The 27,533-nt window shown below is 66.3% G+C and overlaps 1 protein-coding gene across 1 annotated transcript; it reads left to right on the top strand.

Moving 5' to 3' along the window:
* Positions 1-7,502: 7,502 nt before the first annotated feature.
* Positions 7,503-25,850, top strand: PLEKHA6 (pleckstrin homology domain containing A6). Its single transcript, XM_075722451.1, has 20 exons — positions 7,503-7,604; positions 7,701-7,805; positions 7,904-7,976; positions 8,510-8,610; positions 10,995-11,131; positions 11,376-11,864; positions 12,249-12,759; positions 18,450-18,518; positions 18,950-19,030; positions 19,300-19,449; positions 19,960-20,055; positions 20,522-20,633; positions 20,796-20,935; positions 23,222-23,348; positions 23,480-23,589; positions 23,899-24,081; positions 24,255-24,419; positions 24,665-24,798; positions 24,939-25,081; positions 25,735-25,850. Exons 1-20 carry the CDS (start codon positions 7,503-7,505, stop codon positions 25,848-25,850), a joined length of 3,144 nt encoding a protein of 1,047 aa, XP_075578566.1.
* Positions 25,851-27,533: the final 1,683 nt, after the last annotated feature.

The following is a 27,533-nucleotide window of genomic DNA, read 5'->3' as shown; positions in this document are numbered from 1 at the left end:
GCAGGGACAGGCGCTCCGACAGGCACCCTCCCTCCTGGGGCTGCATCGTAGGAGCACCCGGCGCAGGCAAGGGCGAGAGGCAAAATTAATCCCAGCAGCAGCTGCACTGGAGGGGGAGCGCGGCAGGACCGTGCCCGCGGGCACCGTGGCGAGGGGTGCGGGCGCTGCTCGGCCGTGCCCCTGTGCCGGCACCGAGCCGGGCGCAGGAGGAGGCTGTGCGTGCGCGGGAGCCTGGTCTCGTTAGCACGGAGGGCTGCGCTGCCTCTTGGCTGCCGGCCCTGATGGACGCGGTGCCGGAAACGCTTGCTCAGCTGGATGGCGGGGCCGGGATTAGGACAGGGATGAGGTTATGGAGGAGAACCGGCTGCCGATCCCTGCCGTGCCGGGAGCCAGCCAGCCGGCAGCACCGCGGGGATGGGCCGGAGGGAAACTTCAGCGTGCGGCTCCGCACCGAGGTCTGGTTTTCAAATGCCCACAAGCTGTTTTCTTCCCAAAGGCTGATCTCGCTGCAAATCCGGCAGGCGCTGGGATTTCCAGGGCTGCCGGTTGGCTCTGATGAGCCCGTGGCGGTGCCCGGCCAGGCACGGGGGAGTTTCTTGCAGCTTTCCATCCTGCCTTTGCTTCCGCCTCCTCTTCCCCTGCAACCTTTTGTCCTTTTGCTGCCCTCTCCCAGGGCTGGCACGTAAGTCATACGAGTCCAGGGCAATTCGGAAACGCCGAGCAGCGTTTCCCACTGGGTTGCGGCCGAGGCTTTTGGCCAGGGCCAGGGCCAGGGCTGGCACAGGGCACCCCGCAGCTGGCTCAGCCCTGCCGAGGGTGTGGGAAATGCGCAGGGCTGGCTTTTATTTTTTCCCTGCTTGAGTCAACCAACGGGGCTTGAAGTAGCTGCAGCGATGGAGCCGCCCCGGGGCCTCGCTCGGCAGAGAGCCGGAGCAGGGGACGGCCTCGCACGGAGACGCTGGAGCAGCCGAGCTGCTGGCACTCGTCCCCTGGCTGCAGTGACTCCGCCAGACCCGCTCGCGCTGCGCCTGCAGAATTTAATTTAATTTTTTTTTTTTCTTTTTTTTTCCTATTGCATCTTGAGCATGCGTTGCGCTGGCCCCACGGGGCAGAGCCGAGCCCCCTGCACCCCCTGCGCTGAGCGGAACAGCCCCAGGGGTGCGGAGGGTCCGGTTTATTAGTGCATTATAATGCTTCTGCGCTGGGCTCCCCTTGCAAGACGGCACTGGGCAGTTTGCACTTGCTCATCTGGGGGTGGATTTTCTCTGCCAGCCCCCTTGCAGGGGCTGGGGGTGATGGGGTGACCCCGCGTCCCTTCCCATGGGTGCTGAGCGCCACAGTTAACTGGGAGAAAAGGGTTTTCCAGGGCTCCAGTCGGAGGAGAAGGATGTGGCTGAGGAGGAGGGGGAGAGGTGAAGAAAGGGCTAGAAAAACAGAGGAAGGAGGCCAATGTGCAGGGCGTGTTTGGCTGGTGGCCACGCAAGCCCCTTGCTTGGGAGCTGCCTGGATGCTCGCCCCGAGAACACGGGTGAAACCTCCGGACGAAGGGTTTTCATTATCACTTCGGAGGGGGGTTGCAGGCAGCCTTGGCCGCCTGCCTCCTCCTCCTCCTGCCGCCTGCCACGGTCCCAGGGCGGCAGAGCCCCAGCAGCCACGACGGTAACCCCGCCATCCCAGCTGAGCCCCCCGAGGAGCCGGGGCGACGGGGGCGGTGAGGCGCCTGCCAGAGCTGAAATTCGGGTTGGGGCGTGGGAGGACAAGGCGGTTGCATCCCCGTGGCGCACAGCCAGCCTGGGAGCTGGAGGGACCATGTCAGCCTGCGGCGAGTGCTCGGCGAGGAGCCCCGCGGCTCCGGCATCGCGCCCCGGCTGGTGCAACCCGGTGCAGGGCCGGTGCGGAGGGGGTGGTCGGGCTCCCGTAGCCCCCGTGTCCGGCTGTTCTGCTCTGGATTTAGGGCCTGGCAGGCTCCAGCGTCTGGGCGGTGAGCCTGCATCTCCCCTCCTCCCGCCCGCTCGCTGCCCTCGCAGCCGCCAGATAACAGCCAGGAGCCCTGACGCCCCGGGGAGGGCCGCGGCGCAGGAATGGTTCCCATTAGCTGATGTCTGCTGCATGCCAGGGAGCTTGGGGGGCTGCTTGGCTGCATCCAGCCAGCCGAGCCGGGCTTGCTGTCTGCTCTTGGGGAGGACTCCCCCTGCGCCCCACACCAGCCCTCAGCCGGCTTCTTCCAGCCCTCCCGGTGCATCCCACCCGCCCCATGTCCGACGAGGAGCTCTCGCCGTGAGGAGGGGTCCCGACGCAGCCGGCTGGGAACCCTGCCCAGCCAGAGCACGGCTGGCATCACCCGCCCGTGCTTTGCCCCACGGCCAGGTGCGCTGGGACCTTACTGCTCCCTGCACCCACTGCCCCGGAGCTGGCACCCTGGGTGCAGCGAGCCCTGGCTGGTGCCGGGGAAATTAGTGCTGGGAAATCGCTCCCTCCTGTCACCATTTCACCCGCTCCTTCCCAGCTGGGGAAGCGTTAAGTCTCTCGCACCCTCAGCTGCAGCCGGGAGCGGCTGTAAAGCCACCCACCCTCCTGCCTGCTGCTGCTCTGGCATGGCTGGGTTGCACCCAGTGGTGTGCAGTGGGGTTTAGCACCCAGTGCTGCCCCTGCACGCACCGCAGGGCGATGCAGTGGGGTTTAGCACCCAGTGCTGCCCCTGCACGCACCGCAGGGCGATGCAGTGGGGTTTAGCACCCAGTGCTGCCCCTGCACGCACCGCAGGGCGATGCAGTGGGGTTTAGCACCCACGCACTGTGCCAGTGACTGTGGGGGTCCTCGGGCTTTGCTTGGGGATGTGTCCCAGCCATGGTTTGCAAGAGCTAGAAAGCTGTGACTCTCGTGGGCAGGGGGAGGCAGGAGGGTTGTCCTCCAGCTCTCAACAAACTTCAGCTTTGGGGAAGGAGAAGAAAAGCAGCATTGAGTGAGTTGTGTTCTCCAGTTATTGCGTTTATTCCCTTCTCTTGCTCCTTACCTTCATGAAAAAGTTTAGAGGGTTTTTCTTTGATGTTTACCCTGAGGAAAAGCACTGGCTCTTCTCCCCTGGGAGGTCCAGGGGGAGCCCCCCACCCCTGAGCTGCTGTTCCGAGCCCTGAAGCGTGTCTGCTCGATCGGCCGCGGAGGATGCCGTGTCCCTGCCCACCCCGGATACTAATGACTGTGAAATAGCCCAGCTGGTGCAGGGAGAACGGCGCCTGCTCCGGGCTGCTGAAGCCAGGGATGAACCCAGGTTAAAGGCTCCCAGAGCAGCCCCTCAGCCTGATGCAGCCCCCCGTGCCACTGGACTGGGGTGACGGGGGGGGTGAAACCCCCCATTTTGGGGGACGGTGCCTCCGGCGTGGCCGCGGGCGGACTCTGCGGCTCCTACCTGCAGCGTCCGGCACGCCCAGGAGCCGCCTTTCCTGCTCCTGCCACAGCGTCCCCCGGGGCTGCCGTCCCCAAAAGGGGCCACGGCTTCGGCTGGCGGCTCCCCTTCCCCTGCGGCAGCCCTGCCACCGGGTGAGCGTCGGCTTTGCCGTACGGTGGAGGGCTGGCACGTGCCGGCGGGCCGTTGGGGGACCTTGACCCCCGGCTGCTTCACCGCGGAGGGCGGCGGTGACCGAGGAGCGGGTGAGTCGCTGCTGCGGGGCCACGGGGACGGCCAGCGCCGGTGGGTCTGCCAACGCTGCGGGCGCAGGCGCGAGGCTGGCGTTGCCCGCGGGTGTTGCGGGGCGCAGGTTTCTCCGTGCACGCGTGCCTCGCCCTGCGGCTAGCGGCCAGCGGCGTGCCAGCAAGGAGATCAGCGGCCACGCCGCTCGGCTCCTCTGTGCCCAGAGAGCAGCTCCGGCCCGGGCTGCCCTAAAGGGACGGGTTTAGTCGGTTTGGGAGCGGTGTGCGGCTGCGTTGGCGCATCCTCTGCCCGCGCTGAGGACGTGGTTCCCGTCCCTGGCTGTTCCCCGCCGCCCGCCTGGCAGGGACCGCTTGTGCCAGCCGAGGAGCAGCGGGAGCATCCCTGAGCCAGGCACTGGTGCTGACCCAGCTCGCCGCCCCAGGCTGACTGACTGGCATAGCTGTAACTTGAGGGCACTGGTTTTGGGGAGGAGCAGGTGAACGATGCGATGGCCGGGAGAGGCCGGGCTGAGCAGCACCGCGGGCGGGCGGTGTCCTGAGGTGGTCCCGGGGTGCTGGCGGAGCAGGGACGTGGCATGATGGAGGCCAGCTGGCTCTCTGTGCTCCGCTTCCTTCTTTGGAGGTTTCTTTGAAATGTCAGCGCTGCCCTCCCTCCCTCCCATTATCATAACAGTCCCGATGTATTTGCATTCGCTTTCCAAAGTGCCGTGCCCAGGCGGAGGGTGGGTCTCCCCGAATCCGTCTCCCAGGGCTCCCCCCTCTTAACCTGCTGGGGTGCAGAGGGCTCTGCGGACTTTCGGGGGTGCTGAAGCCCCGTTGCTGGATGCCCTGCAGGGTCCTGGTTCTGCCCCCCCGCCCCCCGCAGCTGCTGGGTTGTTGGGTGGTCGCTGCTCCTGCCCATCCTGCTCCCCGGGATTTTCTCCTGGTGTGACCTGGGGAAGGGATGGCGGCGCGGGGGGAGCGGGGACGGTTTGGGGACAGAAGCAGGGGGAAGGGATGCAGCCAGTGAATCCAGGGCAGCGACAGAGCTCATCTCAGCGCGGCTGCCTCCCTCGCCGTGACATCCCCCCCTTCCTGGGCAGCAGCCCCCCACACGCCGCTGCCCCGCCGGGGTGGGGGGGCCTGGCAGCCCCCCATCTTGCCCCTCTCGCCCTTCGCCTGCCGCCGGCTGCTCCCCGGCGCTGCACCTGAGCTGGGGGAGGCGGCGTGTGCAGCGCTGCCCTTCGCCTCTCCTCTGCGCGGGGACGCGAGCGGGAGCCGTTTGTCCCCGTCGCCCGCCCGCCGGCTGGCTGCCGCACACCGGGGCTCGCCAGCCCTGGCTGCACCGGAGCCGCCGGAACCCGCGAGAGCTCCGCCACGGCTGCCGCCGGGAACGCCAATGCCACTGGCGCAGGGCTTGGGGGACTGGGACGCTTGGGAGAGGACAGCGAGACCCTTCTCCCGCCGCCGGCATCCCCCTGCGTGCGTGGGGCTGCTGCCCCCGTGGCACGTGCCATCGCCTCGTAGCGTGGCGGCACGGGGCTCACCGTGCCCGCCGCTGCCATGGTGGGAGTCGGGAGCCGGTGCTGAGCTGGGAGGGCCCCTGGCATCATGCTGAAGTTTCGGGCGGACCGGCGGGTGAGGTAGGACCCCCGGGGTGGGCTGTGGGGGGCCGTGGGGGGCCGTGGGCAGGCGGCGGTGGGGGACCCTCAGCCCGGGCAGTGGCTGCTGCATTGCAGTGCTTGGGAGGCGATGGGAACTCGGGAGTTTCTGGAGCGGGGTCAGCCAAGGGAGCCGCTGCCGGGGGGTGGATTAAGGAGGTTCCCCGGCTGTTCCTGGGGTCTTGTCACATCTGGGAGTGGGTGCAGACCTGGAGGTGGGGGGGAGGCACCAGGGTGGGTGCCAGGAGGAGCCGCGGGGGCTGCAAAGCAGGGTGCGTGTCCTGGGCTTGGCGGTGGGGCGGGGGGAAGAATCCAGCCTGCGGGAACAGAAACCCGCTGCGGTGCGGGGCTGCGAGCAGGGTTGGGGGGACATCCCCGGCTGGGGTTCGGGCACGCTGGCAGGTCCCGCCAGCCCCCACTTTCCAGGGTGGGGTGGTCGGGGTGCCGCTCGCTCGGTGTTTGCACCCTCCCCATGTGTCAGCATCACGGGGGGCCTGGGACGTGCCCCGGTACCGCTATGTTATGCCACTCCAAAGTCACCTGCCCGGGGCAAACGGTCTGGGAGCGGCTCCAGCCCCGGGTGACGGCAACCCCCTGTGCCGCTGTCGGAGCGTGGGCTGGGCAGGCTGTCTTGGCAGATAACTTGTGTCGGTCGTGGCACAGAAAAGCCCGGCACTGGGGGGTTTGGGGAGCGAGTGCCGCCCCTCGTTGCGGGGTGCATGTGGCTCAGGTTTTTAAGGTGACCCCAAGTGAGGGGGAGGGCTGGCGGAGAGCAGATCCGTGGCAGGGTGCAGGATGGGACCTGCAAGGGGGAGCAGCTCTCAGCAAGGCTTTTTTGGGCAGAAAGCAGTTAATATCTTCAGAGCCTGGCTGGAGCCCAGGTTCGGGGTGAAGCGTGTGTGGATGGGATAGTCTTGGCAGCTGCGTTTTCTTGCTCAAACTTCCCCTGTTTTGCTGACACGCAGAAGTTCAGCGGCGTTCCGGGCTGTTGGCATGTTAGCTTCATGGGTGGCTGGGGGCACCCGTGTCCTGGTGCCCGGCAGCTTTGGGAAGGAGAGGTGTCACAGGGACGGGGTCCAATGCAAATTTCCCGGGATGGATCCCTGAACCTGCGGGTGCCCCTTGTCCTTTCCCCCTGACACGGCTCCAGCAGTGAGGGCCCCCGGGAAGCAGCGTGTGAGCGGATTCGCCAGCCGGAGCAGCGAGGTGCCGGGGTGCCCGGCAATACCGGCTCTGCGGGACAGGGCAGGGACATGGCAAACACTGCCAGCCGAGCCTGGCAGGAGCCCTGCCTCCTTCCTCCCGGCGCTGCCGGGGAGCCCTGCGCTGGCGGCAGCGGCCGCCTGTGACCCCAGCATCGCTGAAGCAGCACCGGGGCTGCAGCTGAGCTGGGCCTGATCCAGCTGCAAGAGCTGGTGGGTCCTGGGCTGATGGTCGGGGTCTGTGTGGTGCACAGCCCCGCGTGGCCAGGTGACCCTTCTCTTAGCCCGACTCGAGGTGTTTTGGCAAACGGCTCTCAAAGCAACGAGCCGAAGGGGAGGATGTGACGTTGGGGACGTCGCTGCGGGTGCAGCCCAGGATGGGCCCTTGCTGCTGCTTCTGCAGCGACTTCTAAGGGTGGGAGCGGGGTTTATGGTGATGTCTGGGATGTGTCCAGCAGAATTAACGAGGGTTCGGCCATGGGAGACCTCATTTTGGCTCCCAGCGAGGCAAGCGCTTTCTGGGAAACACCGATGAGATGTGCTGAGCAGATCTGAAGTGTGGGGCTGGCGGGGGCACAGGGGAGGGCGATGCTCAGGGCAGGGCGCGGGGAGCCAGCGCCGGCGCAGGTATGGGACAGCGAAACGCTGGGGTTGGAGCAGCAAACGTGGTGCTAAAGGCAAGGGGCTTCTGAGGGGGGGACGGGGATGGGAGACGCTAACCACCGCCCCGCCACTGTCGCTCACAGCCACAATGAAAGGCGGAACACGTTCCTGCACCCAGTGACGGGACAGGTCCCCGAGGACAACTCAAGACTTGACTTGCAAAAGTAGGTTCGCTCCCGACTCCCCTGGTTTCAGGGCCTGGGAGTGGGTTCTGATGGGGGACCAAGGTGGGCTGGGGTGTGGGGGGCCGGTGCCTGGGGCGAGGATGCCAGGGGCCAGCTCCTGCGGGGTGGAGAAACGCGGCTCTGCTGACTCGGCTCTCCTCCCGTGCCGCAGACTGACCTTGGACATGTCAAGCAAAGCGGGCGGCAAGCGACCGGCGACCATCACCAGCGAGCCCTCCAACCACACCATGGTGTCGGAGGTGCCCCCGGAGCGCGCCGGAGTCCGGGTGGGTGCCCCGAGCCGTGCGGCACGGCAGGCAGCAGCGGAGACGGGGTGCCGGGGACCCCCCCAGGGACTGAGCGGCTCCTCTCCCCCTCTGCAGGCTTCGCGCTCCTCCCGCAAGGGCATCGCCTTCGGGAAGCGCTCCAATTCCATGAAGAGGAACCCCAACGCCGCCGTGACCAAAAGCGGCTGGCTCTACAAGCAGGTACCCGAGCCCCCGCCGTGCCGGGTGACCCCCGGGGCCGTGCCACCCCTGCCGCTCCTCCCCGGGTGGGGGCTGCTCTCACCGCCCCTCTCTCGCAGGCCAGCTCGGGGGTGAAGCAGTGGAACAAGCGCTGGTTCGTGCTGGTGGATCGCTGCCTCTTCTACTACAAAGGTACGGCAGCGCGTCCCTGCCTCGGGTGCCTCCTGCGGCTTGTCCCCCCACCCCGGCAGGACCTGGTGGCCAGCAGCCAGGAGCCTCCCCGCCAAGCCGGGCCGTTACCGGGCGCAGAGCCGGTTTTGCCGGCGTGGGCAAGGGGTCTGGAGGCGACAGCCTGCTGGGGAGCGGCGGCCGTGCACAGCACCCCTTTGCGCGGGCGTTTGCCGCATTGGGGACCCAAGGGGTTAATGCAGGCACCTTCGCCGGCCTCCCTGGCAGCTTGCTGGGTTCAGCCCTGGCATCGCAGCCGAGGGCGGGCATGAATAATTGAGCAGGCTGTTGTGCGAGCCCAGCCGAGCTGCGCGGAGCTGCCGAGCTGCCGGGGAGCAACAGGCAGGCAGCGGTTTCCCACAGGTGGGCTGCCTGCCCGCCCGCCCCCGGGAAGGAGCGACGGGCCCGTGTCCCCGCAGCAGCTTGTGGGTCTTTGCTGGGGGGCAGCCGGGGCTCCCAGCCCCTCCGTGCACGTAACCCCTGCGCTTGCCCCCCAGATGAGAAGGAGGAGAGCATCCTGGGCAGCATCCCCCTCCTCAGCTTCCGCGTGGCGGCCGTGCAGCCCTCCGACAACATCAGCAGGAAGCACACGTTCAAGGTCAGTGCATGGTTGTGCTGGAGCTTGGAGGGGGCAGAGCGTTGGGACGGCGCTGGGGGTGGCGGTGATGCTTGCAGGGTCCCCGCTGCTCCCCCTTCTTGCTTTCTTGGTGACGGGGCGTGGAGCAAGCTGAGGAGAGGGGTGACTGCAGGAACGCCCCGGGGATACACCGTGCGGATGTGCCTTCTGCCTGGGAAACTGAGGCACGCGTGGGGCAAAGCAGCATCTCCAAGGTCATCACCCGCCCCAGGCCTGAGCTGCTCCTGGGCTCTGCCCCTTGGGGTGCGCTGCTGCCCCCCAACCCGGGGAGGTGCTGGGTGCAGGGCGAGCAGCAGCGCGGTGCTCTCGGCCCTCTCCCTGCCCCGCTTTCCCCTCCGCATCGCTGCTGCCGGCCAGCCCGTCCCCGCCGGCTGCTGCGGCGCTTCTCGGCAGCGCTCCCGGAGCCAGACCTAGAGGGGTGTCCCCAACGCCTCGTTGTTTTTTAGCCTGCTTTGACTGGCGTGCAAAGGAAAGGCAAATGTAATTGCAAGGGTGTAGCCTGCAATGAGTCGCTGCTCGTCAGCCTGCGCTGCCGTGGGTGTTGGAGAGGAGAGAGGCGGAGGGTGGCTGCTGCAAGTCGGGGCTCTCCCGCGCCCGCCTCTGGCAGCAGACCCTGGCTGTCCCTCGCTCAGAGCAGGGGCCGAGCCTCCCTGGCACAGCGCTTGTCAGCACCACCATGCACCTTCACCGGCACAACCGCTCGTGCTGCCCGCAGTCCCTGGGAGAGTCATGTTAGCACTCGCTTGCTGACAGACTGATGCGCAGGCTGGCTTGCGCTTGTGTACGCTCGTGCAAAAACCCAGCCTGCGCCTTCCTGCACGCGAGCGTGGCAGGAGCCGGCGCCTGGGGTCCCCGCAGGGCACTGCGGAGGAGTTTTTCCAATCTGAGGGATGGATTTTTGTAGCTGCCTCCTTTAAACCTGCATTTAAGCTGCAGCTGAGCACGGTTTAGGGGCGAACGCTGGCAAGTGGCAGCGTGGGCTCTCCCGCGTGCCTGTGCTGATGCTGGCAGCCGGTGAGGTCTCTCTTTGCTCTCACCTGCAGAAGCTGCAGGCAGAGAAGCGACCCGGGGGTGTCAAAATGTCTCTTGGCTTGTGACACCGGTGGGGAAAGAGCCTTGCAAAGCTGCTGCCCACGAACTGAGCTCTGCAGGTGCCTGCCCGCCTTTCCATCCCCACGCAAGAGTTTTGGGGGCTGGATTTGTTCAGAGAAGAGTAGAGAGGGTCCAGACGGCCGGGAGAGGTCTGTGCTGCAGCGCCTGCGCTCCTGCCCCGCTGCGGCTTGACCCTTGTCTGTGTTTCCTCCTCTCTCCGTGGGCGAGGATCCCCGGGCAAGAGGTCTCTCTTCGTGCCCGTCCACCACGCCAGCACCCAGCCACCACCTAGGTAGTACCTTCTTGTGTTTCTGATGCATGCAGGAGGGTGAGGGACCCGCAGGCTTGCTGGCATGCTCCGCTCACCCCGCTCGCGCTAATCCAGGGGACGGATCGGTTCGGTTTGGTCTTTTGCTCTGGCTGCGGAGCTTTTTAGAGGCAGGAGTGCATGGGGGTTGCAGGAGGTGAGCCGGCAGCTGGGCATGGCGGCTGCATGCTCTGGGGAAAGGGAAGATGGAAACCCAAGGGAGGGTTTTAATCAGAACCCCATTTCCCATCTTTCAGGGGGGGAAAAACCCTCCCGCTTTCTCCCTTTTCTTCCTCCTTGCTGCCCCCCATCCCTTTCCAGAGAGGGGGAAGGAGGAAGTTTTGAAAAGGCGCCGAATAGCCAGACCCACCTTCCAGCACGGGGTGGAGAGTGGGCACCATCTTGAACCAAAACCCAACCCTTTTCCCCCAAAACGTCGTCTGGGCCCAGAAGCCACCTTCCCCCTAACCCTGCATGAACGATAACGCTCCGTCCGGCGCTGCCGCTCTCGCTGGGACACGGACCCTTTGTCAGCCCCGTGCGCCTCGCGGGGACCCACTCGATGCTGGGGTGCAGCGACCTTTGCACCGGGGTGCTGCTCCTCCGGCGCAGGGCCCCGGCGGGGGCTGGCCCCGAGCATCGCTGGGGGCGACCGTGGGGGACTCGTGGCCCCGGGGGATCCCCTGCGAGGGGCCGAGGGCTGGCGCTGGCTCTGCCTGCCGAGCCTTCCTCCTGCTCAGTGCCGCCAAGGCTGCATGTGGCTGCGAGGGGCAGGGGAGGGAAGGACCGTGCCTGACTTCTGTGGCGGCGGAACCTCGTGCCGGGGTGGCAATGGAGCTCTCACCCTCCCGTCTGTCTCTCTCCCCACTTCTCTGCCTCCCTGCAGGTGATGGTGTTCTGGGTGGAGGAGACGCCAGCGAGTAACGAGCAGTCCCTGTCTCCCCAGGCCGAGCACGCTGGCATCCGGACCTACTTCTTCAGCGCCGAGAACACGGAGGAGCAGGAGTCCTGGATCCAAGCCATGGGCGAAGCCGCCCGGGTGCAGATCCCCCCGACCCAGAGGTCAGCACCCACCGTCTCCCCGTGCCGCCCCTCTCCCCTGGTCTCTTGGAGATGGGGCGGAGGGGCCGTGCATCGTGACCGGGGATGGGGCGGAGGGGCCGTGCATCGTGACCGGGGACCTCCTGGGAGCGTGAGGGTCCCTCTGGAGAGCGCAGCTGGGGGAGCATTGGCCCCCCAAGGCTGAGGGAGGGACAGGACGTTACCGGCCGTCCCAGGGGCGTTGCGAAGGGAAGGTGACCCTCTCTCCTGTCTCGGCACCCTGCAGGCACGAGAAGCCAGACTCTGAAAACATCCCCCCCAGCAAACACCACCACCACCACCGCAATGCCGCCCACCGCGAGCACCCCAAAGCTGACCCCGACGCCAAGACCCGGGGGGAAGGCGACGGCCGTGGCTCGGAGAAGATCGAGAGGAAGACGGAGAGGATGGAGAGCAAGAAGGAGCCCTTGGCCAAAGCCAACGGCATCGCCGGGCAGGAGATGCCCTCGGAGCCCGGCAGTCCTTACCCCGAGGCACCCCGGGTGCCGGGGAGCGTGGAGCGGCCGCCCCAGCCCAATGGCTGGCCTTACTCGTCACCCAGACGCCCCGGCAGCACCGCGTACCCCCCGCCCGACGGGGAGAGCGCGGCCCACCGCCGGGGCTTTGCCCCCCGCACCAACCCCGAGAAGATCGCCCAGCGCAAGAGCTCGATGACGCAGCTGCAGCAGTGGGTGAACTCGCGCCGGGGGGCCGTGCCCCCCGAGGAGCTGCGGAGGTGAGGGCTGCGGGAGGCTGGCCGGGGGCAGAGGAGGGTCTTGCTCCTTTTGGCCAGGGCTGCCCCTCAGGTGATGCTCTGGAAACGTTTTTTTCCCCTTCCCATCTGCTTTATCCCCTCCTGGGGTCAGGAAAATCTCATTTCTGGGCTGTTCCCACATGCCAGCTCTGAGCTGTGCGGGGGATACCCCAAAAAGCCGAGCAGGGTGGATTTTGGAGGGGAAGCCACTGCGGGGTCCCTGGGAGGAGGGATGCCAGCCAGCTTTCTGGATGCTGGTGTCAGAGCTGCCTGCTCTAAGGCCGTTCTCACCCATCGGGACCCCCGGCTGCGGAGCGAGAGGCTGGGGCCGCCAGCCTGGCTCTCACGGCTCTCTTCCCCTCCCAGCCCCACCAGGTTTTACCCCGTGTCTCGCCGGGTGCCCGACTACTATTCCCCCTACTCACCCCAGTACCCTGAGGACTACCAGTATTACCCACCCGGGGTGCGCCCCGACAGCATCTGCTCCATGCCCGCCTACGAGCGGGTGAGCCCGCCCTGGGCGCTGGAGGACAAGCGGCACTCCTTCCGCAACGGGGGCACCTACCAGCTCCGCGACTGGAAAGAGCACCCCGGTTTTGGCCGGCAAGACATCCCGCTCTGGCTGCCCGGTCCCGGGAGGCAGCCGACCTATTTGGACGAGGTGGATGCAGCCTCGGGCTCTCTGCGACGGATGTCACTGCAGCCCCGCTCCCGCTCCGTGCCCCGCTCGCCCAGCCAGGGCTCCTACAGCCGGGCACGGGTGTACTCACCGGTCCGCTCGCCCAGCACCCGCTTCGAGCGGCTGCCACCCCGGGGAGAGGAGATTTACGCCGACCCCGCCACCTTCATGATGAGGCGATCCATCAGTTCTCCAAAGGTAAATGCCCATCGGCGCTCGGGGTGCACACGTTCGGAGGGGGACCTTCGCTGGGGACGTGAGGACAGGGATGCTGCAGCACAGCTTGTCCCCTCTGCATGCACAGCCTGGCCTCAAAATGCCACCGAGTCCCTGGCTCGCAGCAGCTGATGGCTTTGGGTCCCCCCTTGCCATCCTGCAAAGCTGCCCAGGTTGCGGTTGTTCCCTTCTGGCTGCTACTGCAAGCCCGGAGGGACGGGGCGGGAGGGGATGGGATGGGAGCCCGGGGGTGCTCAGGGCTGTGACGTGCTCCTGCGCAGGGAGCGCTGGTGTCCCTGTCTCGCTGCGGTGCGCCCCGAAGCCGGGCCTGACCCTGCTGTGGGGCTGGGGTCTGCCCTTGCAAGTGCTTTCTGCCCTCTCGCACGCCTCTCACGTGTCTCTGGTTTTGGGGTGGGGGGGTCTCCTCTCTTCTCAGTACGACTATCTGGGCGACAGACGGCCCATCCCTGCGGGAATGTATCCGTACCACTACCCGGCATCCCCCACCGTCCATGACAAAATGGTACGTACGCTGCTGGTGCCGAGGGGGCGAGCTCCGGCGGACCGGGGTGCACGGAGCCCCCCGGGGAGGTGGGCCAGCTCGGGGGCTCCTTGCTTGGGCAGCCGAGGAGGAACCGCTCCGCTCCAGGGGCAGCTTTTTGGGTCAGCGCTGGGCTGCTCTGGGGCAGGTCAGGACCGCAGGTCCTTTTACTGGTATCTCTGGTCCCTCCTGGCTGCAGCCAAAGAAAATCCTTGTGGAAGGGCCCCCGGTCCCTGCCCTGCAGGTCGTGGGGAGTGGGACAGCTTGGACCCCCGTACGCCCTGCGATGCTGGGCCAGGCTCGTCACCCCCAGGGTGGTCCCCGGCAAGGATGGGGCTGAGGCTGGCGCACACCCTGCACCTCTCCGCCTCTTGCTTCCTCACTTCTGGCTACAGCTGCTGCTTTTTCCTGCGTTGTGTTTCCCCTTGGAGCGCTGAGGGGTTGGAGCTGGCAGGGTGAGACCGGGAGGTCCCCCCGCAGAGCGCGGTCCCAAAACCGCAGGGCGGGACTGGTCATTTGGAGGAGGGAGAAGCACGAATTACCATAAGCTACCCATGCTGCCATCCATCCTCGCTAGCCAGAGACGCAGGGAAAGGGCCGTGCCTCCTCCGAGCACCGTTAGCCGGGCGGGAGAGCCGGGAGGAGAGCGGGTGTCCCGCAGGACACGTCCATGGCAGCTCTCCCAGCTCTGTGCCGGGGAGGTGCCTGGCTTCCCCGGCCGAGAGGTCTTCGCCTTTCCGTAGCCTTCACCTAACCGCTTTGCTTCTTCTTTTATATGTTTTGTGTGTTCGTTTCTTGCCGCATGCCTGCTGGCTCCTGGTAGGATGAACTTTTAGACCTTCAGTTGCAAAGAAACCTAGAGTATTTGGACCAGCAGGTAGGCAGAGCTGGCTGCAACTTTCACGCTGCTTGCGTCCCCCCATGCCCTGTCCCCAGCAGCGTCCCCTTCCCTCCCAGCGCAGCATCTCTTCCCCTAACATCCATCCTCACCCTTCTTGGCATTAAAGCAGCACGAGTTGTCTTTTGGTTTGCTTCTTCCATCCTTCCCTCTCTGTAGGGTCGCTCATTGCTTGGCAGAAAAATCCCCCTGACAGTGCCTTCTGTGTGGTGTGCTGGAGCTGGCGGGGGGTTTTGGGGGAAGCCGGGGAAGCTTCCCACATGCCCAGGGCCTCGGGGAGCCGCTCCCGGGGTGCAGGGGAGGCAGCCAGCTCTGAAACCCTCCCCAGGTCGGTCTGCGCCGCGCTGGCTCGGGGCAGCACGGGGCACGGGTGCACGGTGGCAGCGTGGCCGTGCTGGACGGCGCGTCCCCGCACCCAGCAGTGCCTCCGGTGTTGGGGCGAGCCGGGCTGCTGCAGGGGTCCTGGGGCTGGTGCCCCCTGTGCAGGAGGCGGCCGGGCAAGCCGTGGGGAGCCGGATGGGTGCAAGGTGGTTTCGGTGATGCGCTGGCCCTGTTCCTCCTCGAAGGCGAGAGGCCCGATGCAGGGCTGGGGTGAGGCACCCGCTGGGACTGATACCAAAGCAGCAGCTCCCAGGTTTTTGCATGGCAGGGGGTGTTTGGAGGAAAGGTGTGAACTGACTTCATCCCAGGAGCGGGGTGGGGACAGCGCGGCTGGGAGAGACCCCCGGGACCGGTGGGGTGGAAGCTGCAGGCACCGGCTGAAGTCAAAGCCAGGGACAGGAGGTGTCGGCCAGTGCTGCAGCCCGGGCGCTTGCCTGCAAAAGCCAGGCTTGCACTAAGGGAGCTGCTCCAGAGACAATCTCATTAGTCTGCAAATCTCCATCGGTGCAGTAATCGCCAAGATCTGTGTCTGCCTTGGAGCAGAGCCAAGGACAGGCAGGAGCACTCGCTGCGATAAAAGCTCTCTGGGTTACTTCACAGCCATGGGCAGCAATGCTCACTCTCCGAGGCTCTTTAAAACACTCCCTAAAAAGGCTTTGCATCTCCTCCTCCTCCTCTCCTGCTAACCTCTGGAGAGACTAATTCGGAGTGACGCTGTCAAGTATCTCTTTTCAAACAGCTTGCTGCTTTATTTTCTCTCTCCTTGTTTGTCCAGCCGTGGGGCCGGCTCCCTCGGCTGCACCCCACCTTCCCGACGTGCCCCCAGTCGGTGTTTGGTCCCTGGTTGGTGCTTAAACTGCCGTCACCCCTTGGACCTCGAGGGTCGTGGCCGCAGGGCATGAGGGGCTTCCCTTGTGTCACCCGCTCCGGGCTGCGGGCTCCTGCAGCGCTTCTGCAGCGGTGAAGCTCCAGCGCCGCTGATTTGAGCGGCTCCACCGCGCAGCACCGAGGGACCCTGCGGCCGTTGCCGGCTGCGCGCCCCGGCAGCAGCGCACTGAGAGCAGCAAAACGCTTTGGGTTGCAGGGGTGTGAACGGGCCCGGGGGTTTTGGTCTGTCCCGCTCCCCTGGAGGGCTCGGCACAGCCCGGGGCAGCGCTGCTGGCCAGCTGCAGCTCTAGGGAGGTACAGGCACGCCGAACGCCGTCGCATCCTTGCCCTGCGTGGCAGCATGGCCGCAGTGTGCCGTCTCCATGGGAGCACCCTGTTCCCACCCGGCTCTGGAGGCTGCTGGACTGGAGAGGGGGACGCTGCTGTCCCCGACCCTAGGCTTTGGTCACCTTCCTGTATGCCTGGAGCTCATCTGCGCCTTCAGCGGGGCCATCCCAGCCCCGGCTCTGCTGCAAGGGCAGGGCACCAAGCCGTTTGTCAGCACGAGGAGTGGGGCCCGTCTGTCTGTCTGCTGGGACCACACAGTGCGTTGCAGCCGTGGGAGTCTCTGTGCAAGCTTGTGTCTGTGTGTGCAGTTTGCTGCCACCCAGCTTGGGGCTGGCTCGGTTTTCTCTGTGTCTTCCCCTCCGCAAAGTTTTCAGGGCTTGCAACCAGCCCAGGACGCTCTTGAGTGCACAGAACGGAGCAGCAGCAGCCTGGGGCAGCCGTCCCCTTGCGGCTTGAGCCCCTGGGACATCTCTTGGAGGTGGCATCCTGCAGCCCCATGCCCTGAGGGCTCCCGGACCGAGCCGCCCCGCTGCTCCGACGGCACCCGAGCACCGCGGCACGCGAGCACGTCTCTGCTGACCTCTGAACTTTCCTTCCCTGTCTGCCGCAGATGAGTGAGAGCGAAACCCTGATCAGTATGGTGAACAGGATGGTGGAGACCTCCTCCCCTAGGGCTCAGCTCTACATGCAAGTAAGCCTCCGGCCGCCGGGCCGTGCATGGCTCGTGCATGGCAGCCACGCCAGCCGCCCGCACTCCATCCCCGAGGTCACCTCCCGCCATTTCCACTCATGCAGACTCCAGCATCCATGCGGTTCTGGCCCATCACGCTCTCAGTGACCTGCTAGTCCATCCCAGGCTTTGCTAATCCATCCATGAGCCATTAAAACCCGGTAAAGCCTTGTGCTGAGAGCGCGAGGTGGGGACCTAGCAGTCCTGAACTCGTCCTCGTCTGGGCTGGACGTGGGTGCTTTGCTCACCCCGTTTGCCGTCATGTGTTGATGAGGCAAGGAGAAGGTGTGGGATGACTTACAGAATCACAGAATGGTTTGGGTGGGCAGGGCCCTTCAGAGCCCACCCAGCCCAGCCCCTGCAGTGCCAGGGACAGCTTTAACCAGCCCAGGGTGCTCAGAGCCCCGTCCAACCTGGCCTGGGATGGTTCCAGGGATGGGGCCTCCACCGCCTCTGGGCAACCTGTGCCAGTGCCTCACCACCCGCACTGTAAAACATTTCTTCCTTATATCCAGTCTAAATTTCCCTCCTTTAGTTTAAACCCATTATTCCTTGTCCTGTCACAACAGGCCTTGCTAAAAGCTTGCCCCCCCACTTCCTGCAGCCCCTCTCAGCACTGCCAGGCCGCACTCAGGCCTCCCCGCAGCCCCCTCCTCTCCAGGCTGAGCACCCCCAGCTCCCCCAGCCTGGCCCCGCAGCAGAGGGGCTCCGGCCCTCGGGGCATTTTAAGACTTGGACAGGAATCCAGCCCAAGGCTCTTAAACCAAAGCAATAACCCGTAACAGGGCGAGGAAACAACCTTTTACTCCCCGAGGCTCTGCCTCCTTCCGTTCCCTGCCCAGAGAGGGCCGCAAAAGCATCAGGATGTCCCTGATGATGCTGGGCTGCAGCTCCCGGGAATGTGTCTCCGGCCGCGCTGCGACCGCAGCCCATGGTGCCGCCAGCCCCAGGCAGGGCGGCCGTGGGGCCCCGCCGTGCCGCCCAGGACATCTCCTGGCTGCGCAACCGTGCGGCGACCGGGCGATCGCTGGGGTTTTCCGATAAAGGGAAGATGCCCGTTTCCATCTGCTGTGCGCCGGGAGCGGGGACGTGCTGGGAGGACGAAGCTGGAGCTGCTGAGATGCTCTCGCTGGCCGGGCTCCCTGCCCGGAGGCGGCAGCATCCCGACCCGCCAAGCTCTGCCTCCAGCCGTGCCGGGCATTTCCCAGGCTAAGGTCTATTTGCATTGTCCTGTAGTTTCAAATGGCTCTAAAGTAGCATCTTGCTTTCTAGCAATAATGATCCCCTTCTTCCTATCTTCTGCCTTTCATCTTGAGATCTTGGAGGCATTTAATTGTTGAGGTCGCATTAGTAATTTAGATTTCCAGGAAAGGAAAATGACTCACAGAGAAGCCGGATGGTAAACAGGCCCTAATGCAGCTGCTGATTTATAGGTGTTTCCACTTTGCTAAGTGGGATTACAGCGTAATCTCTCTGCCTTTGTTTCCCTGCCTGTGAAATGGTGGCAGTTATACGCCAGGCAGTTAATGGTTCACGAGGCATCTCTTCAACTCAGCTCTTGGCGTCCTGCGGGGAGGTTGTCTCCAGCTAATTCCCACGGCTCACCCAGCCGATGGGCACCGGGGCTAGGAACTGGGGACGAAGGTTGTGCCTTCATCCGAGCCGCCGGGCAGGGCCAGGGTGAGAGCTCCAGCACCGACCTCCGGCGCAGCCTGCAGCACCCGCTGCCTCCCGACCGATGCCGGCATCTGCCCAGCCGTGCCGGCTGCGGGGAGCACCCGCTGCCTCCGGAGACTCGGCTCTCGCCTCTCTTCCCCCGCTCACGGGGCTGGGGAAGAGGGGCTGGGAGCTGCCTCCCCTTCCCCAGGGGCTCCCGGGGCCGGGCTCACCCCACACTCTGCTTGCAGGTGACGCCCTTCCCGGAGGCCTACAGGGAGACGCTGCACGCCTACAAGATAAGCGAGCAAGACACCGATGTAAGAGCAAACATCCATCCTGCATGTCCCCCCCTTCTTCCCCATGCTGTTGTCCCTGTGCCCCACAGCAGGTCTGCTGTCCCCATGGAGAGAGCTGTGCCAAGTCCTCCTGCACAGCCGGGGTGGGAGCGGGTGCTGCCCCAAGTGTGGCGGGTGCTGCTCGGGGACTAAATCCTCCGCCGAGCTTAGCGGCTTGGTCTCACCCCACGTCCACATTTGGCCCCTGTCACTCTGGCTGGGGATGGGGTCCCTGCAATGAGAGCAGCGGGCTGGAAACCCTCCCCAGAACCATCGTTGTCCCATCAAACCAACCCCGTGGGCCATGTCCCAGCTGTATCCCATCTCTCCTGGCTGAGCACGGGTGCACCCCACGGACCCCATCGCTGGGCTCTCCATCCTCTCATCCCTTTCTCTTTCCTTCCCGGAGACAGAAGCTGCTGGGGAAGCTCTGTGAGCAGAACAAGGTGCTGCGGGAGCAGGAGAGGCTGGTGCAGCAGCTCCGAGCAGAGAAGGTACGCGGTGGGCAGCTCAAGCGGCCATCCAGGGACAAACCTGGCCATGCGGCGATGGCCGTGCCCAGGCAGCGCCTTCGTGGCGGGGAAGCGACATGTCCTGCTGTCTTGGGGACAGCTCAGCGGGGACATTTCTGAGCTGGAGGAGACGTCCTGGCCACGCCGTGGTCCTGGGAGTCCCCATGCATTCATGGCCTGTTAAAGAGAGGGACTGCAGCTCCTGCACCGGCTGGGCTCTCATGGCTGCGTCTCCCTCCTGTCCCCCCCAGGAGAGCCTGGAGAGTGCCCTGATGGGGACGCACCAGGAGCTGGAGATGTTTGGGAGCCAGCCTGCCTACCCGGAGAAGCTGCTGCACAAGAAGGAATCGCTCCAGAACCAGCTCATCAACATCCGCGTGGAGCTGTCACAGGCCAGCACGGTAACCGGCTTCCCCCCCGCGGCGGTCCCCATCCCGCCAGCCCCGAGCAGCCGCAGGGACTGGGGACTGGCTCCCCTACCCGCAGTGATCCCTTTGCTCCCTTCCTGTTAAAAAAAAAAAAAAAAAATAGAGAAGGGAAATCCCCTGGCTGGCTGGGGTCCCAGACAAACCAAAGTCCCTCACTGCGGACAAAGCAAATTAACTCCTGTGGTGCCAAGCTGGCAGATGTGCCCGGAGCCATCTCAGCTCCTGCTTCCGTCTCTGGCTCCACTGCTGCGCCCGGTGTGCCGTCGGCACCCGGCACTCCCACGGGCACAGCCTGGCCGCGGCACGGCAGAGCTGGCACCCTGCCACTGCCGGCCCCTCTGTGGCGCAGGGTGGGTTGCATTGGGTGCAGCGTCCTCGTGCTTTCCTGGGTGCTCCCGTGCTGCGCTGGCCAGGGCTGCTGGCAGCTCGGGGGGGGGAACCTGCCAAAGACCCCCTAACCCACCCAACCTTCGCCCCGCCCAGGCCTTGGCAAATAGCACCGCTGAGTACGAGAGCCTGGAGAGCGAGGTGTCCGCCCTGCACGACGACCTCTGGGAGCAGCTGAACCTGGACATCCAGGTGAGCGGGACCCCGCCGGCCCCACCGGCCCCCCCGCCATCCCCGGGGTTCCCCCCGCCATCCCCGTGGAGGTGGAGACCCCCTGCTTCCTTCAGCCCCCCGCTCCCCCCAAAAGAGCCAATTTGCAAGTGGCTGCTCCGTGCTCAGCCCTCAGTGTCCGGCTTTGGCCACAGGCAAGGTCAGAGGGGCTGAGGAACCGTGGGCACCTGGGTGCCATCGAGGGGCTGCAGCCCAGCGCTCCCCATGCTGCTGGGGCTCCGTCAGCTCCCCCCAGCCTGCGGCGGGCACCTGGGGGAGCAGAGGGATGGCTCCTGGCAGGAGATGAGGCGTGGGCGTGATGGCTCAGCCCCCCCCGGGCTGTGTCTGCCTCAGCTGAATGCCCACGGGTCCCACGGCTCGGGGCTGGGGTGCAGCGGGGCTGGCAGCGGCCGGAGCCACTCTGACCGCTGCCTTTTCTCCCTTCCAGAATGAAGCGCTCAACCGGCAGATCCAGAAGGAGATCTGGCGGATCCAAGACGTGATGGAGGGGCTGAGGAAGAACAACCCGTCCCGTGGCACGGACACTGCCAAGCACAGAGGTGAGCAGCTTGTGAGCAGAGTGTGCCCTCGCAGAGCACAAACCCCAGCGTGCCACAGCCTGGGACATCCCCGGTGCCTGCGCTGCCACAAGGCAGATGGCAGCGCCCGCTCGGGGAAGCGGAGGCCCTGGTGCAGGCGCTTATTTCTGCTTTTCTCCGCAGTGGCCATTGGCCCCTCGGGGACGTACAGCTCCAACAGCCCCGCCAGCCCCCTGAGCTCAGCCAGCCTCACCAGCCCCCTCAGCCCCTTCTCCCTCGTCTCCGGCTCCCAGGGCTCGCCCACCAAGCCAGGACCCGGTGAGGTGAGTGAGCCGGGGTGTCCCTAGGGAGCCCTTTGCCACCATCGGGTCCCCAGCCTGGCTCGCAGGCTGGCCCGAGCCCTCGCGCTCGGGGGACAGGTGGGCACCAGGCACAGAGCGTGGCTGGGTTTCCTTGTGGCTCTGCCTGGGGGCACCATTTTGGCCACGTGCATGGGCTGTGGTGTCCCCCGGTGACACCCGGGTCTGTGGTCCTTTGCAGGGGCTGCAGCTGGGCTTTGCAGCCTTTGGGCTCCGGCATCAAGCAGCCCTCAGGGCTGAGGGTTGCTCAGCTCCAGCCTGTGGCTTCAGGACCAGCTCCTGCTGTCACCGCAGTCCCCTCCCGCTGCCCTTGCTCGGGGTCCAGCAGTGCTGGTCTCGCCCTCCTCCACGTGAAGTTTAGGGTGGAACGTGGGGACTCCCCCACCCCACCTGGCTGCACAGAAGCGATGCCAATGTCTCCTGGGGGCTGCCAGCCCCAAGCTCGGGAGCCCCTCGCTTGGGCAGCCCCCGAGCCCTGCCTGGCCCCGCTGCCCTGGGGGGACGTGCGGCAGCGAGGGCAGGGGAGGTGGGAAGCGCTGCCCCTCTGCATGGGGACACGGAGACCGCGGGGCCCCGGGAGCGGTGGCCGGCTGCTCTCCCTCCTCCTTTCCTTGGCTCAACGCTTGGCTCGACACTTCCACTGTGTGTTGTCTTGATCTTTTTCTAACTCTGTCTTCCTTCCCGGCTCTCAGTGTCTCTGCTCTCACGCCTCATGCTCCTCTCCACCCCAGGAACCAGGCCCACCTCGACCTCCCCTCCCCAAGTCCTACGTACCCCTGGAGTCTCCTCCGACCGTTCCTCCGCTCCCCGGCGAGAGCCGCCTCTGGCCGTACCCCACCTCCCCTTCCTGGCAGCAAGGCGGCGAGGCGAAGAGGGGACAGGTACCAAAACCTCCAGAGCAGCCCCGCAGCAGCGGCCCCGTCCTCTTCCTCCCCAAGGCATCGGCTGGCAGGGGCTGGGATGAGACAGGCGACGGGGCTGCCCACCCTCTGCCCTAGCAGGGGGGACAGGGACAGTGTGGAGGTGGCACTTGGCTGCGGGACAGCGGTGCGTGGCTGCTACCTGCCCTCTCCAAGGGGAGCAACGGGCAGCGTTCCCCCAGCAGCCTCGCCGTGGCCCTCCTGTCCCCACCGGGTCCCCTGCACCCACACACAGCACCCACTCCCCTCGCTCCGAACAGGGACTGGCTCCTGGGCAGCCCCCAAAGCTGCTGCAGCCCCCCGGTATCAGCCCCTCTGCTTTCCTCTGCCCTCGCCTCTCTCGCTGTCCTTCCGCGGCACCGCTCCCCGCCGTGCAGTACTGGCAAGCTCTGCCAATGGGGGTGACCTCCCCTCAACTCCTGCCCACCCAGGGCAAACCTGGATTTGGGAATTCCTGGCAATGCCTCGGCCGTGCTCCTGCCGGGGGAAGGGGCCAGGTTTGGACACCAGGAGACACAAGCATCCTTGCAGCCGGCGGGTCAGGATGAGTGCACGTGGGGGCTGGCAGCGCAAAGCAGCGGCCGTGCTGAGCTGGGAAGGGTTTCGGGACCCCACCGCGAGCGCAGGCGGCATCTTCAGCAGCCGTGCAGCTGCGGGGTAGCAGAGTCGTGGCTGCCTGCTGATCCGCAGGGTGTAAGGGGTGTCGGGATGCGTGATCTCCATGAAGAGCACAGGGCAGCTGAGGGGGGCCATGTTGGGGCTCCTCAGCTTGTTGCCGCACCCCTCCGTTGTACCAGCGCCATTGCCCCAGTGCCTGGGCCCTCGGCAGGCTGTGCCCAGGGGATGCAGGAAGGGAAGGACCCTCAAAATGGCCCCTTGCTCGCTCTCCGCTGCGGCACAGTGTCTGCCCTGACTTCTGCCCCCACGGGACCCTGCCCCCTCCTGCGGGCACAGGATCTTGCTGGAGCTCAGCGCAGAGGCAGGGTGTCCCTGTCCTGGAGCTCCCGGGTGACACCTCCGAGCCGTGCTGGGGTGGTCACCCCTTGCAGGAAGCTTTTCCCATGCAGGAGCCTGTCCTATGGGGACAGCCATCGATGCCCGGCCCCGACAGGCTGGGGCGAGGGCTGCAGACCCCTACCAGCCCCTCTCCCCGCATGTTTGGGGTGCACTGGTAATGCCTGGCTGGTGTCTGTGTGTCTGTCCGCTCCCGGGAGCGTGTCTGCAGGCCGTACATCACCCCGCAGCTGCGGAGAGCAGCAGGTCTGTCCCCAGGCAGAGCATGGCCCCCAGGCAGGACGGGGTCTCACCAGGGACCTGCTTTCCCTCACAGCCCAAGCCGAGCTTTGAGCAGAGCAAGAAAGAGGTGCAGCGACCGGCCCCCCCCGGGCCCCCTGCCGAGGGGCTCCCGCAGAGCCGGCAGGAGCAGGAGGCGGAGAAGCAAGCGGCTCTCAACAAGGGTACGGCACCGGGGTTGGCGGGTCCCGCTCCAGCGGGCTCCCCGTGCTTGCCAGGAGCACCCAGCATCTTGCCGGGACCCTGCCCTTGGTCCTTGGGGAGGTTCAGCCTGGTGTTTTGGTTTGCTCCGCAGTGGGCATTGTCCCCCCCAGGACCAAGTCTCCGGCGGAGGAGGAGGTGGTGCCTGTGGCCGGCGTGCCGAGGAGGAGCACCGGCGGCATGGCCAACGGGCTCGGCTCCCGGGTAGGGCTCGCCTCGAGGGGCTGGGGGCCGGGGTGGTGGGGCTGGGGCCTGGGCTAGCAAAGTGGGGGCCGTATCCCAGCCTGCGGGGCTGGGGCAGTGCACAGGGGAGCCCACTCCTGCATGGTTCCACATTTCGGCATCCAGCTCCTCGGGACCCCCTGGGCTATTTTGGCACCTTTCCCCACCCCCCCCCCCCACCCCAGGAGCGGGCTGAGCCAGCCCCATTCCAGAGGGTCGCGGCACCGGGTGGATGGGGCCGGACCCCGCTGCGCGCAGGGGTGCGTGAGCGTGGTGCTGGGCTCTCCCCAGGAGAGACCAAAGAGCGCTGTGTTTGCCAACGAGACGAAGGTGAAGATGAGCGTGGAGGAGCAGATCGACCGCATGAAACGCCACCAAAGCGGCTCGATGAAGGAGAAGCGGCGCAGCCTGCAGCTCCCCGGCAGCCAGCAGCCCGACACCCCCGGCACAAAGGCACCCGCCTCCTACAAGGTGGTGAGTCCCTGCACCGGCTGCGGGGCTGGGGCAAACCAGCCTTCGCTTTGCGGGGTGCCTGAGCTCCCTGATGGAGCAGAGGGGATGGGGGGGGGCTGGGAAGGGGTTGGGTGCTGGGACAGGGGACAGTGTGCCATCCCAGGGGGGCTCAGCGGGGCTGGGGTCCCTCGCAGGTGCGTCGGCACCGCAGCATCCATGAGGTGGATATCTCCGACCTGGAGGCAGCGCTGCGCTCCGACGACCCCGGCAAGGTCTACGAGACGCCCCAGGAGGAGATCGCTCGGCTGCGCAAGATGGAGCTGGAGCCGCAGCACTATGACGTGGACATCAACAAGGAGGTGAGGACGGGCTGTCCCGGGGGAGCTGGCAGCCGGGGCACGGGGCATCCCTCCCTCCGCACCCTGTGCCGGGGGGTTGATCCATCCTCCTGCCTCGGGCAGGATCCTGGAGCCGCTGGCCGTGCCCAGGGGCTGCCCTTGTCCGAGCGGGTGCTGGGAGCTGAGGGCAAGCGGGGCAGGTGGGTGCCAGAGCGGGGACGGTCCCCAGCGCTGGCACTCGGCTCAGCCCTTGCCTCTGTGCCCAGCTCTCCACACCGGACAAAGTCATCATCCCCGAGCGGTACATCGAACTGGAGCCCGACACGCCGCTCAGCCCCGAGGAGATGAAGGAGAAGCAGAAGAAGGTGGAAAGGATCAAGACTCTCATTGCCAAATCCAGGTGAGGCTGCTGTGCCCATGCCCACACCAGCCATCCCGGGGTGCACCCTGCCACCCGCCTGCACCCCTTCCCTGCCCATCCCTGCAGGCTCTGTCCCGCTGGGGCCGGGCACAGGTGCTGATGCCGGGTGCTCTGCGCAGCCTGCAGAACGTCATCCCCCTGGGCGAGGGGGAGGTGGATGCCCCCCAGGACCCCGAGACCCAGCTGCAGGAGCAGGAGAAGAGGATAGAGATCTCGTGCGCGCTGGCTGCCGAGGCCTCCCGCCGGGGCCGCATGCTCTCGGGTAAGGCACGGGGGGGCACGGAGGGTCGGAGCCTGCCAGCCCCGCCGGAGAGCGGACCGCAGGTAGCGTTACGGTGCCGAGCGGGCAGGAGGGGTGAGGGCAGGGCAGGCTGGATGCAGGACGAGCTGACGGGCTAGACAGGCAGCAAGAGCAAGGGGTCGATACAGGCAGGAGAGCAGGCTGCATCGGTCCTGGCGCAGGGCATCCCCGGGCAGTGGGAGAGCCAGCCTGGCGATGCCGGCAGCTGCCGGGGCCCTGCCCGCGGTGCGCGGGGCTGCCTTCCCCCGTGGCAGCGCCGAGCATCGTGGGCTGGAGCAGCCGCGCCGGCCGGGCGCGAGTTTCGGCACCTTGTCGGAAGCGTTGGCGCGGCCGCAGGATGGGAGCGCCTGGCCGTGCAGCACGCGGTGGCACGCCGTGCCCGAGCGAGCGTGGCGGCACGCCGTACCTTGTCCATGAGGAGCCCTGCAGGGAGCTCACGTGTGCACGCCGCGGCCGGGCGCCGCTGTGGCTGTTTGTCCTGACCGCGCTTGCTTCCCCCCTTCCTTCCTCTCCCTTTCCTCCCCGCCGCTAACCTCTCGCTGGGTCGCCTCCTTCCCCTCGCCGCTGCCGGCAGCTTGTGTTCTTCACGCCCTTCTCCCATTTCTTGTTTCCAGCTCAATGCGCTACCCCAAGCCCTCCCACCTCCCCAGCCTCCCCGACTCCACCGACCAACCCCCTCTCGTCTGAAACATCCCGGGTCGCCGACAACAGCCATTTTATGCGTGTCTGAGCCATGAAGTAAGCACCTCTTCTCTCGTACTTCATCCCATCCTCTCTCCATCCTGGGGGGCCGGGCGGGGGGTGCCTCTTCTGTGCCCGCCGTCTGTCCATCGCTGCTTGCTCCAGCTAACGTCTCCCGAGCCACGTCAGCCCCGTCTCCTCCCATGGACCAAGCGCAAGTGTCCTCCAAGGCGAAGCCCCTGGGCCGGGTCAGCCAGCGACCCCAGTGTGGGCAGGGGGGGCTCAGCAGGCCGCTGCGGGCAGGGGGACCCATGCACAGAGCAAAAAGGGGGGGTGGTCTTGGGGCCAGGCTCTGGGGGACGCCTGCCCTGGCACGTCTGCATTGGTGGCTGCAAACTGCAGGGGGACACAGCGTCCCCCTGCTCAGTTGGAGATTTCCCCCAGGCAGCTGGGAGCAGAGAGCCGAATCTGCGCTAGGTTTTCCTCCGAGCAGGGTGGGAGGGGTCTGTGGGGTGGGCACAGGGGCTGCCCCACCACCCGCCACCCCACGTGTAGCTCAGCCCTGCTCTCCTCTCCCTCCAGCTCAAGCCCTGGCTGCTGCCGGTGCCATCAAGTTCCATGGGGCCACGTTTTAGCCGACATGACACCGAACCTCTCGCCATCGTTTTCGGTTCTCCTGGACCCCCTTCCCTCCCACTGACGGCGAGACCACCCGGCACAGCCGAGCGGGGAGATGCATCGCCAGCAGCACCGGCTGCTCTGCCCTGTCCCGGAGGAGACGTGCGGGTGCTGGGAGGTTGTCCGCTGCATCGTGGTTCCCGAGGAGCCCCTGGGCTGCCAGCTGGCACGGGGACAGATCGGCGGTGTCTGGGGCGTCAGGCTTGCATGTCGGCCAGGCAGGGGCATCTGCAGCGGCGGACCCCGGGACAGCGGCCATCTCCCTGCCGGGGCAGCACCGGGGGAGCGTAGGGCTCCCCGTGCTGATGTGTTGGTCTCCCAAAGGTCTGCGAAGGGGCTCTTCTGGGTGCAGACCGGCCAGTCCCCACCGTGGATGGTGCTTCCACCTTACGCTGGACCTGGATGCTCCATCCCTGCTCCTCGGGTGCCTCTTCCCCTCCCTGTGCCCTCAATCTGCTTTTAGCATCTGGCTGGCTGGGGGTGGTAGCCGGCAGAGCCTGGCCTGCCCCACCGCTCCTCGCGCTGGTGGCTCAGGAGGAAGAGGGAGCTGTGTCGGGGACAGGGCGGGTGGAGATGGGACTGGGGGGAGGACGCGGGGGTGCCCGGGGGAGCGGTGCGCTCAGGATGGGGGTGCTGCGAGGGCTGCCCGGGGCACTGGTGCGCCGCTGGCACGGAGCGGGAGGTCTGGGCGGGGATGGGGACGTTGCGCGGGAGCAGAGGAGCGGTGCGGGATGTTGGGGTGCGAGGTGGGCCGGTGAAGGCGGGGGCTCGGCAGGGATCCCTCTGCGGTGGATGGGGACAGTGACAAGAAGGGGAAGGGGCTTGGGGCCAGGCGGTAGCAGCGGGGCTCGTCCTCGGCACCAGGAGCAGCGCCGGATCCCGCCCCGCCGTCGCCTGCGTCTCGGCCCCCCTGAAAATCTGGCACCGCATCTCGCCCCAAGACTTTGCCGTTGCACTCCAGACCCTTTGATTTATTTGGGTTTCCTGTAGCAAGTTTACCCTTTTCTTCAGCTTCCTGGAGGGGAAAAAAAAAAAAAAAAGCTGGCTAACTGCC

The sequence above is a fragment of the Pelecanus crispus genome, chromosome 17, assembly GCF_030463565.1.
Source record: "Pelecanus crispus isolate bPelCri1 chromosome 17, bPelCri1.pri, whole genome shotgun sequence".
Lineage (NCBI taxonomy): Eukaryota > Metazoa > Chordata > Aves > Pelecaniformes > Pelecanidae > Pelecanus > Pelecanus crispus.
The sequence above is the reverse complement of the archived record's forward strand: the minus strand, read 5'-3'. Positions and strand labels throughout refer to the sequence as shown.